This window comes from Colobus angolensis, unplaced genomic scaffold (assembly GCF_000951035.1).
Source record: "Colobus angolensis palliatus isolate OR3802 unplaced genomic scaffold, Cang.pa_1.0 Scaffold20, whole genome shotgun sequence".
Lineage (NCBI taxonomy): Eukaryota > Metazoa > Chordata > Mammalia > Primates > Cercopithecidae > Colobus > Colobus angolensis.
The window spans coordinates 15293820-15308251 of NW_012115155.1; the positions used below are offsets into that span (position 1 = coordinate 15293820).

The 14432-nt window shown below is 34.2% G+C and overlaps 1 protein-coding gene across 1 annotated transcript in view; it reads right to left on the reverse strand.

Moving 5' to 3' along the window:
* Window positions 1–14432, reverse strand: part of LOC105511570 (inactive dipeptidyl peptidase 10) — a 186989-nt gene that overhangs the window by 67459 nt on the left and 105098 nt on the right. The window contains exons 8-9 of the mRNA XM_011941728.1: window positions 7681–7719; window positions 1913–2020 (exon numbers count right to left, since the gene is read on the reverse strand). Of these exons, the coding sequence (XP_011797118.1) occupies window positions 1913–2020; window positions 7681–7719 (147 nt within the window). The remainder of the gene's footprint in view (window positions 1–1912; window positions 2021–7680; window positions 7720–14432) is intronic.

A 14432-nucleotide genomic window follows, 5' to 3' on the forward strand; every position in this document is an offset into this window, starting at 1 on the left:
ATACAAAGATGTACTGTGCAAGTTTTCCTATCCTTCACTATCTCTTATAAATATCTATAATTTGTATGTAATCTTCTTTACTCCTTACATTTTTCACAGAGCTTCTTGAATATAAAATACTGAAATGTGAAAATTCAATGAAATGTTTTAATCAGTTATAAGATTTGGCAAGTGTATTATTTTGGGGGCCAAAATAGTTCTCTAATATTTGTGATAACCAAGTTGACTCTTTTTTTTTTTTTTTTTTTTTTTGAGACGGAGTCTCGCTCTGTCGCCCAGGCTGGAGTGCAGTGGCCGGATCTCAGCTCACTGCAAGCTCCGCCTCCCGGGTTTAAGCCATTCTCCTGCCTCAGCCTCCCAAGTAGCTGGGACTACAGGCGCCCGCCACCTCACCCAGCTAGTTTTTTGTATTTTTTAGTAGAGACGGGGTTTCACCGTGTTAGCCAGGATGGTCTCGATCTCCTGACCTCGTGATCCGCCCATCTCGGCCTCCCAAAGTGCTGGGATTACAGGCTTGAGCCACCACGCCTGGCCCCACGTTGACTCTTAATTAGCAAAAGTTTATAAAGTAAGGTAATTTGCTAGTCTAGTTCCCTTCAGTTTCATAAAAAAAGTTCCCTTAATTATATCTGGCTTATATATATAATTAACTGACTTATAGAATCATAGATATAAAAACATCCAAAATTTTATCCATCTATAAATGCATATATTTATTTGGAGCATAAATAGGATCACATTATGCACTAGTTTATAAGCTGTTTTTCCACCTTAATAATATGCTATGAAAATCAATCTACATCTGTACTGTGGAAATTGTATGTGTTCCAAATTATTTGTTTCAGTCTTGATTAAAATTAAAGTTAAAATAATGACAATTATTTTAATTGCACAGATGCTGAAGAAATTTCAAATTTTAAACTAATGACATAAGATTTTGAGACTCTAAAGCATTAAGCTGTCCAATACAAATGTATATAGATAATGGTAATCATTTGAGAATGTGCACAGGTCTTAAGGGTTCTAAAGTATCCTTGCCATATTTATATTTATTCTATATTTTGTAAGTACAAAAGTATTCTTAGCTAGTTTGTAAAACTCTCATAAAGATCCCATTTCAGCCACAGTGACTTTTCATTAGAGTCTTTAACCCGTGTGTGAGACTAGAGTATTTATGTATATGATTTTGAAGGATGCTTTATTTTTTCATGAATGCTTGCTCTTGGAAATTAAATTCAGATTGACTCATTAGCCTTGTCATATTTAAACTAACTACCTGAATTTACTAATTTTTTAATAATAAAACTGTATAAACCCTTCATATTCTTTGATTAGATTAAAAAGTAACCTTTCCCCTCTTTTTATCAGAAAGTCTATAAAAATATAACATAGATTATACTTTATAACATGAAATCTATGTTATTTAACATAAAACATCTATTTTATCCTGTTTCTAAAAATCTGCACTGTATTTGCTTTTGGAGACGTGCCATAATTTATTCAACCATCAATTTTTGGTGGGTATTTAGGTTGTTTTGAGTATTTAAAACTTTTATAGCACCTGGAAAATATTACTTGTACAAAATAGGTTATATGTAAAATCTTCTCTAGATTGCCTCGGGTCCTCAAAAGTTGGGAGGTTTTTATTTATTAAATTCTATATCCCAAAGCCCTCAGTTCACAGGACACACATCTAAGTCATTAAATTGTACTGAGTGTTGAGACTGTTTTTTGGGAAGGTAAGGCTTGAATGTATGGCTATGGATGGAGGTCCTCTTCCTAAGATGTCTGTGAGTTGTATATATGGCTGGGTTTCACGGCCATGAACTAGAGCTTTAGAATGCCACAAGAACTGGGCCTTCAGTGACATGAGGACAATGAAATCAAAACATGGAAAAAAGCCAGCACTTACCTGAATGAGGAACATAGCTATGTGGTGAAATTCTCCACGTCCCCCTTGCTTAACAGGAACTGTCATAAAGAATTTGCTGCCATCTCTAGAAAACACGGGCTCCTCATTCTAAAATATAGAAGAGCATAGAACAATCTCAAAAAGACGCGTGCAACCTGTGCTGCCTACTGTTAATTCCTTCATGGGTTATACCAAATACTGATTTAAAATGAGTTAGGAAAATGGGCACACTACTTTAAACAAATGAATGTATGCTATTTTTTAGTTTTTTAAAAGTAAATCTGATACATTATATACATATGTGGTTGAGTTGTGGGAAGGATAAGAAAATTTTGTGCATGGTGGATATGAATGATTTACTATTAGACTAAAGACACTTTCTAACTTGGTTCAAATAAGAACTGTCATATCTTCACATAAGATTGTGTTTAGTGATATATCCTTCAAAGATAAGGAACATGCAAACATCTGCACCAGTTTATCAAAATAAATCTTTTAATTATAAAATTCTATAACATATTTTTTGAAATCCTTTCTTCAGCAACTGTAGGTACTTGAAGGTTCATTTCTGATAATGTATTCATAAATTTACTGAAAATACAAAAGACAACAGGCCACAAAATTGAAAGGATTCTATAGAAAGTTATTTAATTCAAATTTACCATCCTTACTGCTCATCTCTCCACAAACACAGAAACACAAATGCCCACCTACAACTGTGACCGCATTTGATAATTTTTAAACTCTGGTGGCACATTAAATCAATAGAATTATTTTTGAAAATTAAATGATGAAAGTCATATATACATATATACACACATATATTTTATATATACACACATATATATACATATATATGCATAAACATTAAGAAAATAGATTCATCTGATGAAACATTAAGTTTTTTTCTGCTGGATTCATGAGAGTGATTACATATATGGTATAAAGCAAAGCTTTGATATGGGTCCTGAGTAGCTCTGCATAGTCACCTTCAAGCCCTTTTAGATGACTTGGCCCTCTACTGTCTTTCTGATCTCATCTTGTTCATTTTCTTACTTCTTCACTGGGTTCCTGCACGATCCTGCTCCAGGGCTTTTGTACTTTGTATTCTCTTGGTCTGGCTCTTCCTCTTATCTCTTTCAGGTCTCTGGTCTGAAATCTCCTTATCAATAAGGTGTTCCCTTATTACTCTATATAAAGTGAGACTAGGAAAGTCAGACCATCCAACTCTATCTGACATCTATCATCTCCTTTTATTTTCTTTCTAGTTTTCCATAGCACCTGATATGGTTTGGATCTGCGTCCCAACCAAATCTCGTGTCATATTGAAATCCCCAGTGTTGGAGGTGGGGCCTGGTGGGAGGTGACTGGATCATGGGGATGAATCCTTCATGAATGGTTTAGCAGCATCCCCTGGGTGCTGTCTCATGACAGTGAGTCAATGAGTTATTACAAGATCTGGCTGTTTAAAAGTGTATAACGCCTCCCCCATCCCTCTCTTTCACCTTCTCAGGCCACGTGAAGTGTTGCTCCATGTTTGCCTTCTGCCATGATTGGAAGCTTTTTGAGGTCTCTCCAGAAGCAGAAGCTACTACGCTTTTGTACAGTCTGCAGTACTTAGAGCCAATTAGACTTCTTTTCTTTATGCATTACCTGGTCTCTTACAGCTGTGCAAGAATGGACTAATACAGCAACTAACACCATTCAGTGTATGATTTGTGTATGTATGTGCTTGTATATGAATGTATGTATGTATGCATGCATGAGATTGGTACAAAAGTAATTGTGGTTTTTGCTACTACTTTTGATGGCAAAATATGTATATGAATGTATGTACATATGTACATATCATATATGAATATATGTATATATGAGATTGGTGCAGAAGTAATTGAGGTTCTTGCCAGGAAAAGTAATGCCATTAAAAGCCATTTTCCCTTTGTACTTCTCTCAAAAGATGAATAGCTTTTTTCCTCATATACGGACATATGAGCATTCTCCCATTTACATTGCCTTCTTCCCATTAAAAGTAATGGCAAGAACCTCAATTACTTCTGCACCAGTCTCATATTTACATATGTATGTATGTATGTATGTATGTATGCAGTTCTCTGTAAATGTATGCCCCATAGGCAGGAAACTTGTATTTTTCACTATTGCATCTGTAGCACCTGGAACAATGAATATCATGTAAATTGAGTTCAATAATTATTTACCGAATGAATCAGTCAATTAATAAGTATTTTAATATACTGAACAGTCTGATTTTAGCTTCATTTATAATACATCTCTTGACAGTAAAATAAGGATATTTTCCTTATCTGCCTTATGAACATTCATGAAAATATGAGTAACATATGTAATAAATTTAAAATTCTAAAGTAATATACCATTCAAGGTTGGAAAAATTGTATAACTGAGCATATAATGGATACTGACAAAATACTTGACTGAGTGAATCACTTCTTTCAACTATAATAAAGTCAATAATTCTATTTGTTCCATCTCCTGCTCCTGTGGGATATTTCTCTCTTGGAGTTTCTTTTGTCTGGAACAACCTTTTCGTCTTCCTTTTTCTGCTAAATCTTATTCATTTTTTACTTATTCTCATGAAACAAAAGAATTTCAAAGATTTCCCTAGTTAGAAAATTTCTCCTCAGATATTCTAAAAAGTACCTTGCATTCATCTTTATCATGGCTTCCAATGTAGTCTATTACATTGATCTATTAACTCGTTGCCTTCCTTCACCAGGCAATTAATAATTGAACTAAATTTTAAATTTTATCTGTTTAGCTCTATTGCCTAGGACACGGTAGGTCCCAACTCATAATTGGTGAATAGATGAATGTATGGATACAATGAACAAAAATACTAGTTATATATATCATTCTATCCACCAGATTTACCCCCACATAGCAACTCCTCCCTTACCATTCTCCCTTTGTACTTCTCTCAAAAGATTAATAGCATTTTTCTCATATACGGATGTATATGAGCATTCTCCCATTTACATGCCTTCTTCCCAGTTCCAGTACCTTAGAAGTAGTTCAGAAAAGGAAAAGATGAGGGCTACAATCTCAAACGCCTTGCTGGACTAAAAAATCTGCCCCCCACACTTGACAATGTCTGGTGATAAACATTCAGTTCCATACAAGTAGTGCCAATCTCACTGCTCAGTTTCATGACATTATACAAGTCAGTGTTTTTGACACACAAGATGGTGAACTGGGGATATTGGATTCTATCCTTTGACCAAATCTAGCATACAGTGGTCATCCCAACTGCATGTCCCTTGAAAGCTAGGCTAAGCATGCCTACTTCTCTTTGCCTTATCTACTATGCAAAAAGAGTATATGATGATTCTATTAAATGTATAATTATCTTAGAAATTTGCTGCTTATTACTGCTACCATGCTCATCCATTAAATTTCATATAACTCTAAGTATTTCATAAAATTCTCTTAGAGCTTCTGAAGAAAAAAATCAACTGTGAAAAATGACCAATGGCATTTACTAACTGAATAATAACTGGATGCTTTGTGTTTTAAAAAAAGTTTCTATTAAACATTCATAAATTTGGGATTTAAAAATTAGATAGCATAATCTCTAAAGAACATGCATTATGTTAACATATGTTAAACTATTATGAATGTCACTGGCAATAAAAGTAACAGCAAAAGATTTTTAATAATGGAGGGAAATTCAGAATGCATCAGTATTATATGTTATATATTTTTCATTGTTCTTATTTTCTGTATCTAACTGAAATTTGTGAGTCTATTATTGGCTGTAAAATCGGGGTTTTTTTTCCTGTTTTATTTTGTATATTGGCTAAGGTAAAAGTATTTATATTAATAGATAATCATGTATAAAGACACATACACTCATAATATATATACAAACATGAATCTGTGTCTATCCATCTACCTACCCTTCATACAAATAATTATTTATAATCCTTTTTACTTTTGTTCTTAATCATTCAGTAACTATTGAGCTCTTCTTACATATCGAATTCTATACTAGGCATTTGATTTACAATTAGGAGCAAAAAATAAACATCCTCTCGCCCTTGTATATAAATAGGCTTCAAATAAGGAAGTTTGAGGGAATTTTGTTCAGAAGGAAGGGTACTCATGAAGTCCCTGTGCATATGAGGGTCCATGTAGCTAGACTGAAGAAAACAGGTAAAATGATTCTATGACACAGAGCTAAAAGTTTTCACTTTCATCACTTGTGGAACTTTTAAGGATGTTGCTCTTTATCTGAAGGACAGAAAGAAGAGAGAAAAGTTCTTTGAGTTGTGGAAGTGCAAGTATGAGGGGAATGTTAGTAGCAACAATTAAATGCATATTTTAAAAAGGTCACTCAGTCAGCCTGCAGTGTGAACAGATTGGCAGGTGCCTGAGGGGTTGAGACGTGTTGGATCTGTAGTTTGAACATGGACAGTGTTTGTGAATTAGAGGAAAGTAAATTGACTTGAGAGATGTTTGAAAGTAAAATCTGTACATATTAATTATGTATAGATAAAAACGAGAAAAGATTCAAGGATGACTATTAGATAAATAATTTTAAGATCTGCATGCCGGGCGCGGTGGCTCAAGCCTGTAATCCCAGCACTTTGGGAGGCCGGGACGGGCGGATCACGAGGTCAGAAGATCGAGACCATCCTGGCTAACATGGTGAAACCCCATCTCCACTAAAAAGGCAAAAAAAATTAGCCGGGCGTGGCGGCAAGCGCTTGTAGTCCCAGCTACTTGGGAGGCTGAGGCAGGAGAATGGCGTGAACCCGGGAGACAGAGCTTGCAGTGAGCCGAGATCGCGCCACTGCACTCCAGCCTGGGCGACAGAGCGAGACTCCGTCTCAAAAAAAAAAAAAAAAAAAAGATCTGCATGGATAATTATGTCATTGACTCCTATGATAAAAATAAATAAGACTGACTAGAAAAGGAATGAGTTCAGTTTAGACCTGGGGAGTATGAAGCTACTTTTACAGATTTAGGAGGAGATGGCAAGCATAAATTTGGATATTTCAGAACTCACTGAAGTGTCTGGATAAATGTGAAGGTCTCAAAATACGGGTGGGTGGTCATTAACACCACAGACAGAATATAAAATAAAAGAGGGCTTTAAAGAACAAAAAGAAAACCAAACCAAACCATACCACACATATTATTTCTCTTTGTAAAAACTCAGTAATGGAGTTAAGAGTACAATGAATTCAGCTATATTTAAATAAGTTCTTTGTGTTTCCTTCTGAATTGTCCAGGATGAGACCATGTAACGGTGATTAGGTTTTTAGTCTGTCATGTTCATCTTGATTCCAGCCTCATTTATGTCACAAACCAGAATTGTGAGCTAGAATACAACTAAGAAGAGAAGTACTTATTTGGATAATCTCCATAATCAATTTATGTAAAGGTCGGGTCAATTTTTCAGACAATTTGAACAATGCTAATGATTTCCAGCTTGGTTAGGTCCTGAGTTTCTCCTTCATCTACACAAAAGTGTACTTACCCAAATAATTTAAAAAGTGATCCTGACAGTTATTCTGCAATTTATGTCTCATAAAAAAATGGAAGGAACCTTTTCACAAATGGTGCCATATAAAGCCCAAGTGATAAGTGATCCTTTTAATGAAAAAGGATCACTCTGTCAAACCTAGCAAAGCCTTAAACTCATACTTTTCACAGAAAGTTATCACATAAGAAATGGGTAAACAGGATGGTCACAATGACCAAGATGTGACAGATCACCTATACTGTACCTGCTTAGAGAGCCACGTATCTGATGTCATCTCATATTTCTGAAACAAAACAAGTAACTCCATGAAGCATCTAAAGACCAAAATGAGTATATATAAATTTAACTTTTTAAAAACACAGTTATCATCGGGTTTTTTTTTTTTTTTTTTAACCTCTCTTCAACTGGTGAAATACCATGAGAGATTTCATTGTCATTATTGATTTAATCTGAATGAGTAAGTAGAGAATAGGGACTAAATGATAATTTAATTATAAAGTCTTTTCTTTGGTGAACTCTTTCAGAATTCCCAGCAGTACCTCACCAGGGATAGAAGATCATTTTCCAGCTCTGTTTGATTACCTCATTCAAACTGTTTTGAACCACCAGACACTGCCTCTTTTCACCTCTAGGCATCATTGGGAGACAAAATTATGAAGTCCTTCAAAGCAACTGGGCAAACAGCCAGGAATAAAATTAAAAAGTAGACATTCTTTCAATATTCAATTCACTCATAATCATGGCCTTCTTTTTTTCTTATCAGTAGTAACTCAGTCTTTGAGAAAAATATGAAACATTTGAAATGACAACATTATGTGGCCCTTCAAAACAGTCTTGGAATAGATGAGAGCCAAAATCATACCACAAAAAGCAAAATTAGACTAATTTAACCTCAAGTTAAATATATGTAGAAAAAACAAACTTTAGAAATACCGTTTACATGTAATGACATGAAATATCTTGTAGTTTCCTGAAAGAAATGATTCTATAATAAAACTATTCAAATTAAGAAAGATAAGTAACAATATATTAGGGATTGTCCTATATGCAGAGGTACCCATCTCAAACTGTTAATACTAAATTTTTTATAGGTTTTAAAATACTAATTTCTTTTTCTAAATTCATATTATGATTATATTATAATTGATCACTTTCTCTTTTCAGGGCATTTTTTTTTATATATCTTCATTACATGAAGATATCAAAAAAAAATCTAACTGAATCATTTCTTTGTTCTCCATTTACACCCTAGCAATAACCATTATTGATATCTATAAAGCACAGAAATAAAATAGACACCAATGCCACTGCTTGCTAGTACCACCAAGTTTTGGTAGAACCCATGAGAGCCCAAAACTTCGTGTGTTATTGTTTGTCTCATCATTTCAATTAACAGAATGCAAAGTTTTTTAAACTCCATACATATAATAAAATATATTACAATATCAATAAGGTGTCAAATGAATAGTATGGTAGGATTACTGTATCTATTTTCTATTGAAACATTTTAATTTATCTTTGCAGTTATCTGTATGCAATGAAAATATTTACAATATCTTTATCTAGAAGGGCTTTCTCTAATTAACTACAATATATGTAGGCTGATTTTTAAATTTTTACTTTAATTTTTTATGTAAAAATCAAGACGGTGTCTCATTATGTTGCCCGGGTAGGTCTCGAACTCTTAGCCTCAAGCCATTCTCCCCACTTGGCCTCCCAAAGTGTTGGAATAACAGGTGTGAGCTACCCATGCCTGGCCTGTGTCTTTTTCTTCTTCTTCTTCTTTTAAAGACAAAGTCTTTCTTTGTTGCCCAGGCTGGAGTGCAGTGGCCCTATCTTGGCTCACTGCAACCTCTGCCTCCCAAATTCAAGCAATTCTCCTGCTTCAGCCTCCTGAGTAGCTGGTATTACAGGTGTGCACCACCATGCCCGGCGAATTTTTGTAGTTTTAGTAGAGACAGGGTTTCACCATGTTGGCCAGGCTGGTCCCAAACTCCTGGCCTCAGGTGATCTGCCCATGTTGGCCTCCCAAAGTGCTGGGATTACAGGCATGAGCCACCACAGCTGGCCTGTAGGCCAGTTTTTAAATGACTTACTAATCAACCAAATAAGAAACCAGTCGGAACACTTTAACAGATACATGGAGAAATCCCAGTCAATGTATAATCTAGCCAAAAGAAAGAGATGAATTTTCTAACAATACGAGCTTAATGAGAAGAGCATCAAATGGTTCATTTAACTATCTCATTTCCACGACTATGCTCATCATTCTACTCAAAGAAAAGTCTGCCTCTTGAGGTCTCTCCTTCATAGACCATTTAAATAATATGTTTTAAAGTTTTCACCTACAGTGAATTGCACAGATTTGAAGTATATAATGTGATAAGTTTGACAAATTGATCCCATCAAGTTATAGGATCTTTATTTCTCCCCAAAACATTATCTCATGTTCCTCCCCGGAGGTTCTCAAAAGGCAATCACTTCTGATCTTTTTCCCCAGAAACAGCATATGCCTGTGTTAGAAATTCAGATAATTGAAATCGTGCATTAAATACATATTATGTACTCTGTAGTGTGAGGTTTCTTTCACACCACATGTTTTTGAGATTCACTCATGTTGTTGAGTATATCAGTATTTTGTCTCTACCGCCAAGTAGAATTCCATTGTGTAGCTATGCCTTACGTTAAAGTCTATTCCCTGTTAGTGGACAATTAAATAGTCTCTACTTTTTAGCTACTGTAAACAAAGCTTCTCTACAGACTATTTTTCACAAATCCTTTGGCGGACACATATTTTCATTTCGTGCGCAAATACTTTATAATGGAATTATAATGTATGGGTTTGTTTTTTGTTTGTTTTTTGTATTTTTTTGTGACAGAGTTTCACTGTTGTTGCCCAGACTGGAGTGCAATGGCATGATCTCGGCTCACAGCGACCTCCACCTCTCAGGTTCAAGCAATTCTGCTGCCTCAGCCTACCAAGTAGCTGGGATTACAGGCCTGCACCAACATGCCAGGTAAATTTTGTATTTTTAGTACGGACAGGGTTTCTCCATGTTAGTTAGGCTGGTCTCGAACTCTCGACCTCAGGTGATCTGCATGCCTCGGCCTCCCAAAGAGCTGGGATTACAGGCATGAGCCGCCATACCTGATCTATAATATATGTTTTTATATGTGTGTGTGTATATATATATGTGTGTGTGTGTGTGTCTCATTCATATATACACAAAAAATTGTATTTACATATATGTTTAATTTCATTGGGAACTAAAATATTATTTTAATGTAATAGTATCATTTTACATCCCCACCTGCAAAGAATGCGAATTGCTGTTCTTCACGTCCTCTTTAACAGTTAATGTTGTCAGTATTTTTGTGATTTTAGTGTAGTCATTCTAATGATGTGTAGTATTATATTGTTATAATTTTAATCTATATTTTGCTAATGTCTAATGAAGTTGTGTACTTTTATTTCTTATTTTTTAATTTTGTATATAGTAATGGGATCTCATTTTGTTGTCCAGGCTGGTCTTGAACTCTTGGCCTCAAAAGATCCTCTCACTTCAGCCTCCCAAATTACTAAAATTACAAGGATGAGCCACTATACCTCGTCAAATGTTGAGTACTTTTTCATGTGTTCATTCTCTTCCTTATAAGTAACTGTTCACATGTTTTGATGTTTTTATGAGGTTGTATTTTTATTATTGAGTTATAGAATTTCTTTATATGTGTTTCTTTCTGATACACATTTTGCAAACTATTTTCTTCCAGACTGTAGTTTGCAGATCCATTTCCTTAATGGTGTCTTTCATGGGAAGTTTCTAATTTTATTGATGTCCAATTTATTATTTCATAATTAACGATTTTTTGGCTTATTCAGTATAGTAAGGTTTTATTTCATATTTTCCCCTAGAACATTGACAGTATTAGGTCTTAAATGTAGGGCTATGATTTATCCCAAATTGATTTTAGAATATTATATGAGATGTCAAATATCATTTTTGTTTTAATCCAACAGGGATGCCAATTATTTCAGCACGATTTTTCTCCATCGAACTGCTTTAGCACCTGTGTAGAAAATCAATCAATCATATAAATGTGGGTCTGTTCTCTGGAAACCATTCAATTTAGTTGACCTATTTGTGGTCCTTATGCCTCCACTAGCATCTCTAGCTTTTTGCAGCTTTTTATTTATTCTTGAAATCAGGTAGGGCTAACTCCTTCAATTTTATTCTTTTACAGGATTGCTTTGACTTGTTCAGGTACTTTTTGTTTCCATACTAATTTTAAAAACAGCTTGTCTGTTCTGACAAAAAAATCAGAAGGGACTTTAATTGGTTTTATATTAAAATTATGGTTAAATTTGGGTAGAATTAATATCTTAACAATATTAATCTTTTCTATTTAAAAACATGGAATAGCTTCCATTTGTTTAGGTCTTTCAAATGCCTTTTAGCAACATCGTAGTATTCAGTATTGGGGTATTTCACAATATTTGTTAAGTTTATAATTGTGTATTTAAAGTTTTAAGGGTTTTAATGGTATTTTAACTGATTTTTTTTACTTAATATCACTAACATATAGAAATTATGTTTTGTTGTTTCTTCATTATTTTGAAACAAGTACAAACTTATAGACAAGTTAGAATACTGGTTTGAGAAACCTGAATACCCTCTGGACTTACCTGCCACTTGTTTGTATTTTACCCCATTTGCTTCCTTACACATTGTGATTTTGTATTCTAGGGTTTTTTGTAGGCTTTTTTTTTTTTAATGTACACAATTTTGTTACCTATAAATACAGATTTACTTCTTCCTTTCCTAACACTATCCTGATTCCTTGCTAAGTGGGGCCTCTGGAAAAGTTTGCATCACAGTACTGAGAATGGATACCCTTATTTCACTGCTAATCTTAACATGAATAAGGTTAGTGTTTGCACATTTAGTAAGGTGGTACATTATGAGTATCTTTTAACGGATTGGGGATGTCTCTTCTTATTCATTTATGTTGAAAGTTATCATGAACTGATTTTGAATATTATCAATTGCTTTTTCTTCATCTACAAAGATATTTAATTCTTTTTTCTTAATATAATAAATTATATTGATTGGTTTTCAATATTAAACCAACCTTAAATTCCTGGGATTAACCTCATTTGATCATAATGCACTATCCTCTATTTATATTGCTGGAGTTGAGTATTGATATGTTTAAGGATTTTCTCATATTTGTGTTGATAGGATTTTACTATGTCCCACCCAAATCACATCTTGAATTGTAACTCTCACAATTCCCATGTGTTGTGGGAGAAACCTGGTGGGAGGTGATTGAATGATGGGGGCGAGTCTTTCCTTTGCTGTTCTCGTGATAGTGAATGAGTCTCACGAGATCTGATGATTTTGCAGTGGGAGTTTCCCTGCACAAGCTCTGTCTTTGCCTCCTGCCATCCACGTAAGATGTGGCTTGTTCCTCCTTGCCTTCTGCCATGACTGTGAGGCCTCCCCAGACGTGCAGAACTGTAAGTCCAATAAACCTTATTATTTATTTATTTTTTTTGGAAATTGTGCAGTCTCGGGTATGTCTTTATTAGCAGCATGAAAACAGACTACTACATGTGTTAATGAGAGAGATCAGTCTAAAATGTCGTCTCTTGTATTTTTCTTGTCTAGTTGTGGTATCAGTATTATTCTACTCTTAAAATATTAGTTGAAATGTTATCTTTCTTCTTCACTTTCTAAGGAGTATAGGGATGCTATCATATACTCCTTAGTAAGAATGTTATAGTGTCTGAATATTTGCTCCCCACTCCCGAATCATGTTAAAATTTAATTGTGATTGTGTGAGTGCAACAGTATCAAGAGGTAGAATCCTAAGGGGTATTTAGGCCATGAGGGTTCTGCCATCATTAATGGATTAATGCCTTTATTATGGTAGTAGGTTTGTTATCACAGGAGTGGGCTCCTCATAAAAGGACAAGTTCAGCCTCCTTTTGTTTCTCTCTCTCTCACCCTCTCTTTGCCCTTCTGTCATGGGATGATGCAGCAAGAAGTCCCTCACCAGATGCCAACCTCTCGATCTTGAATTTCCCAGCCTCCAAAACTGCAAGTCAATAAATTTCTGTTCATTATAAACTACCCAGCTTGTGGTAGGTTGTGATGGCAGCACAAAACAAACGAAGACAAGGAATTATAGGATTTATTCCTAAATAATTAATAGAATCCATCAATGAATCCACCTGCTTCTAGAGTTTTCTTTGTGGCAAGGTTTCTAATTATGAATTAAATTTATTTAATTTACTAAATAAATTTATCTTTAATTCATTCTTTATTTTTTATCTTAATTGATGTAAAATTATTCAAATATTCTTCCTTTTCATACATTCACTTCGATGATATATTTTCCTTTATTTTTAGTTGACATGTAATTATTGTATATATTTATAAATACAGAGCACTATTTTGATACATGTAAAATATGTATAATGACAAAGTCAGGATAACTAATATATCCATTACCTCAAACATTTATCATTTTTTATGTGCTCTAAATATTCAACATTCTCTTTTCTAGCTATTTGAAAATATACACTAAATCATTATTAACCACATTCAACGTTCAGTGCTTCAGAACACTAGAACTTAATCTTTTTATATGGCTGTAATGTTGTATCTGTTAACTAACTACTCTCTATCCTTTTTGCCCAAGCTTTTCAGACTCTAATAAACACAATTCTACCCTCTACTTCTATAAGCTCAATTTCTTTTAGCTCCCAGATAGATGTAAGAACATGTAATATTTATCTTTGTGTTGACTCGCTTACCTCAGTTAACATAATGTCCTCCAGACTTATCCATGTTGCCATGAATGACAGAACTTCATGCTTTTTTTATGGCTGAATAGTATTCCATTGTATATGTACAATGGAATGTTTTATGTATATATACATATATATACACACACACACACTTTTTAAAAAAGCATACATATATATATATA